Source organism: Mizuhopecten yessoensis, unplaced genomic scaffold, assembly GCF_002113885.1.
Source record: "Mizuhopecten yessoensis strain PY_sf001 unplaced genomic scaffold, ASM211388v2 scaffold3321, whole genome shotgun sequence".
NCBI classification, from domain to species: Eukaryota; Metazoa; Mollusca; class Bivalvia; order Pectinida; family Pectinidae; genus Mizuhopecten; species Mizuhopecten yessoensis.
The window spans coordinates 89951-93054 of record NW_018404986.1 but is presented as its reverse complement, the minus strand read 5'-3'; the positions used below and the strand labels follow the sequence as shown (position 1 = coordinate 93054).

Here is a 3104-nt window from a genome sequence, read left to right as displayed (position 1 = left end):
TAGATCTACCGGGTACTACAATGTACAGATACAGATATAGATCTCTTGTTGAATATGGAAAAAGCATGAGTAATAAAAATGACTTTTAAATATTATATTTAAGCATTAAACTGCCTTCTTTGGAAAGTAATTGTCCTATAATTCTCACAGGATTGCAAATAAATTGATTAATTTGTCTGCAATCCTTTGATAATCATAGGACAATTACTTTCCAAAGAAGGTAGTTTAATACTTATATTTCCATTTTTAATTTCCAACCTGTTTTCACATTTCAAAGTCAAATTTTGCGCTGTCTGTCAATGGGTCCTGTTCTTGTGACGTCACGAGTACATGCGACCGTTCCTGGCAAAATAATATAGTTTGTGGAAATAAACACAAAATCATCAATTTAATTTCAACAACTTAATCAATATATTCCACCGTGAGGATATTCACCTTTTATATTACATAAATTTTTGCGAGTTTAACATAGATCAATTGGGTTTTTTAATCCGATAGCACGGATAGGTTGCTACGAGGAATGTGTATTGTGACAATTTTTCGTGACATCAATAATACACTTTTTATAATGACATCGGTCAAAACGACGTCATTTAGTCATGACGTCACAAACATGTTCTTCATATCACTACACCATTAGGAATTATGTGAGAATTATGATCTGATATCTTTCTATTTTGTTTGGTAAGGTTATATAGTGGCAATGCAGAGCAAATGGAAAGATAAAATTATAAACTCTGTAACCAAATAGGCGTGTATCGCAAGGGTTGTGACGATACGATACGTATCATGATACAAGGGTTGTGACGATACATATCACATTACAATGGTTGTGACGATACGATACGTATCCCGATACACTGGGTCATGATACGTATCACGATATAAGGGTTGTGGGGATACAATGCGTATCACAATACATGGTTTGTGACAATACGTTTCGTAGGGGGCCCAGGGGCCTTAGGGGCAGGGCCAAAAAGGGTCAAATTGACTAAAATTTCAAAAATCTTCTTCTCAAGACCAACATATGGTAGAATCAAATACTCTTCATAGATGGAAGGGTCTTAAGGTTTATGACCCTAGGGTCTCACGTTTCCCCCTGGTGAGGGGGTAAACTTTACTATAGTTATATAGGGAAATCACATTTTGGACCAACATTTGTTTAATTTCCATTGGAAGTAACTCAATTTGGGTTAGCATTATCAGTATTAGGGAGCAGTTTGATAGTATGCACATATGAGCCCTGCCTCACCCCCAGGGGCTGATGGGTGGGGCAAAAAAGGGTTGAATTGACTGAAATTTCAAAATTCTTTTTCTCAAGACCCAGATATGGTAGAATCAAATACTCTTCATTGATGGAAGGGTCTTAAGGTGCTTTACCTAAATTGTGAATTTCATGACCCTGGGGTCTCACGTTTCCCCCTGGTGAGGGGGTAAACTTTACTATAGTTTATATAGGGAAATCACATTTTTGACCAACATTTGTTTAATTTTCCATTAGAAGTAATTCAATTTGGGTTAGTATTATCAGTATTAGGGAGCAGTTTGATAGTATGCACATATGAGCCCTGACTGACCCCCAGGGGCCGATGGGTGGGGCAAAAAAGGGTTGAATTGACTGAAATTTCAAAATTCTTTTTCTCAAGACCCAGATATGGTAGAATCAAATACTCTTCATTGATGGAAGGGTCTTAAGGTTTATGACCCTAGGGTCTCACATTTCCCCCCTGGGGAAGGAGGGGGGGGGGCAAAATTTATTATGGTTTATAATGGCAAATGATACTTTGAATATTACATGTTAATAACTTGATTGGAATTATAACCTAGAGTTGACAGTTTTGAGCCAGCCCTACCCCCAAGGGATGTAAGGTGGGGCTCAAAGGAGTCAGTGTGCTAAAATTTCTTCATTTTCCTTGTTTAGAATCAGAGGTGCTAGTTTCAAATACTTTTTAGTCTGAAATGTGTATGCTAGATATTGAATAAGGTGGTTTTATTGTTTTTTGTCACTTTGAATAATGTTTCTGTTCATGTTAAAAACAAAATTAACTCTCTGTATAAATATAACAGGTGACCGTTAAGGCCCATGGGCCTCTTGTGTAATATAAAGTTTGTCAACAATGGTCAGATATATACAAGGAAAAGCCACATATTGTTTCACTTGTAAACAAAAGGCAGTACTCCAGAAATATCTAATAAAATGTAACACAATGAATGCCATGAAGAACACATGATTGATGTGTATTTAATTGCTATAAACACTACCCAGGAATTGCGAACGCCTAACATACATTTATTGTGTTGCAGGAGATGTCTGGTAAAATAATGGAAGAGAAAGAACGATTATCTTTGGGTATGAGATCTCGTGGGACCTCTCAGGCCACCTCCAGAGCAGGCTCCCCTACACCTACCTCTCATAGTAAGTATGGATACACCTGGACTGTTTAATTAGGATACTTATACCAAGCTGTCATATAAACAATGATTCAAGGGTATATTTGTCAGTTAAATCACTAGAAGAATCACTGGTTACTCATGTTGACCTCTCATGCAAAGTACATGTATATGGTAACATTTATTATGTCAACTAGGTATTAAGAATGGCTAAATAAAGAAACATTGGTCACTCTTATTGGTCATTGAAATCTCATTAAATACCAATTCAATTACCATGAAATCAATTGAAAGTGTTCACAATGGTTACTTCATTGGTATCTTCTGATTTCAATAGGTTAATCTTCAAGATTGTACAGATACTGGCTCTACTTTTGCTCATTATGTTCCAGTCTGGGTTTAGTTTTATTGTTAGCTCACCTGCCCGAAGGGCAAGTGAGCTTATGTTATGGTGCGGAGTCCGTCGTCCGTCCGTCGTCCGTCGTCCGTCTGTCCGGCGTCAACTTTTTACTTTCAACAACTTCTTCTCAATAACCAAAAGGCCCAGGGTACTGATATTAGGCCTGTAGCATGCTGGCATGAAGGGCTACAAAGTTTGTTCAAATAAATGACCTTGACCCACTTTCAAGGTCACAGGGGTCAAATATGTTAAAATCTTCAAACAACTTCTTCTCAATAACCAAAAGGCCCAGGGTACTGATATTGGGCCTGTA

At 37.3% G+C, this 3104-nt stretch overlaps 1 protein-coding gene across 1 annotated transcript in view; it reads left to right on the top strand.

The window, feature by feature from the left end:
* The window catches only part of LOC110447346, a 38206-nt gene that overhangs the window by 18706 nt on the left and 16396 nt on the right, over positions 1 to 3104 (top strand). Inside the window, exon 3 of the mRNA XM_021492967.1 lies at positions 2305 to 2416. Within this exon, the coding sequence (XP_021348642.1) occupies positions 2305 to 2416 (112 nt within the window). The remainder of the gene's footprint in view (positions 1 to 2304; positions 2417 to 3104) is intronic.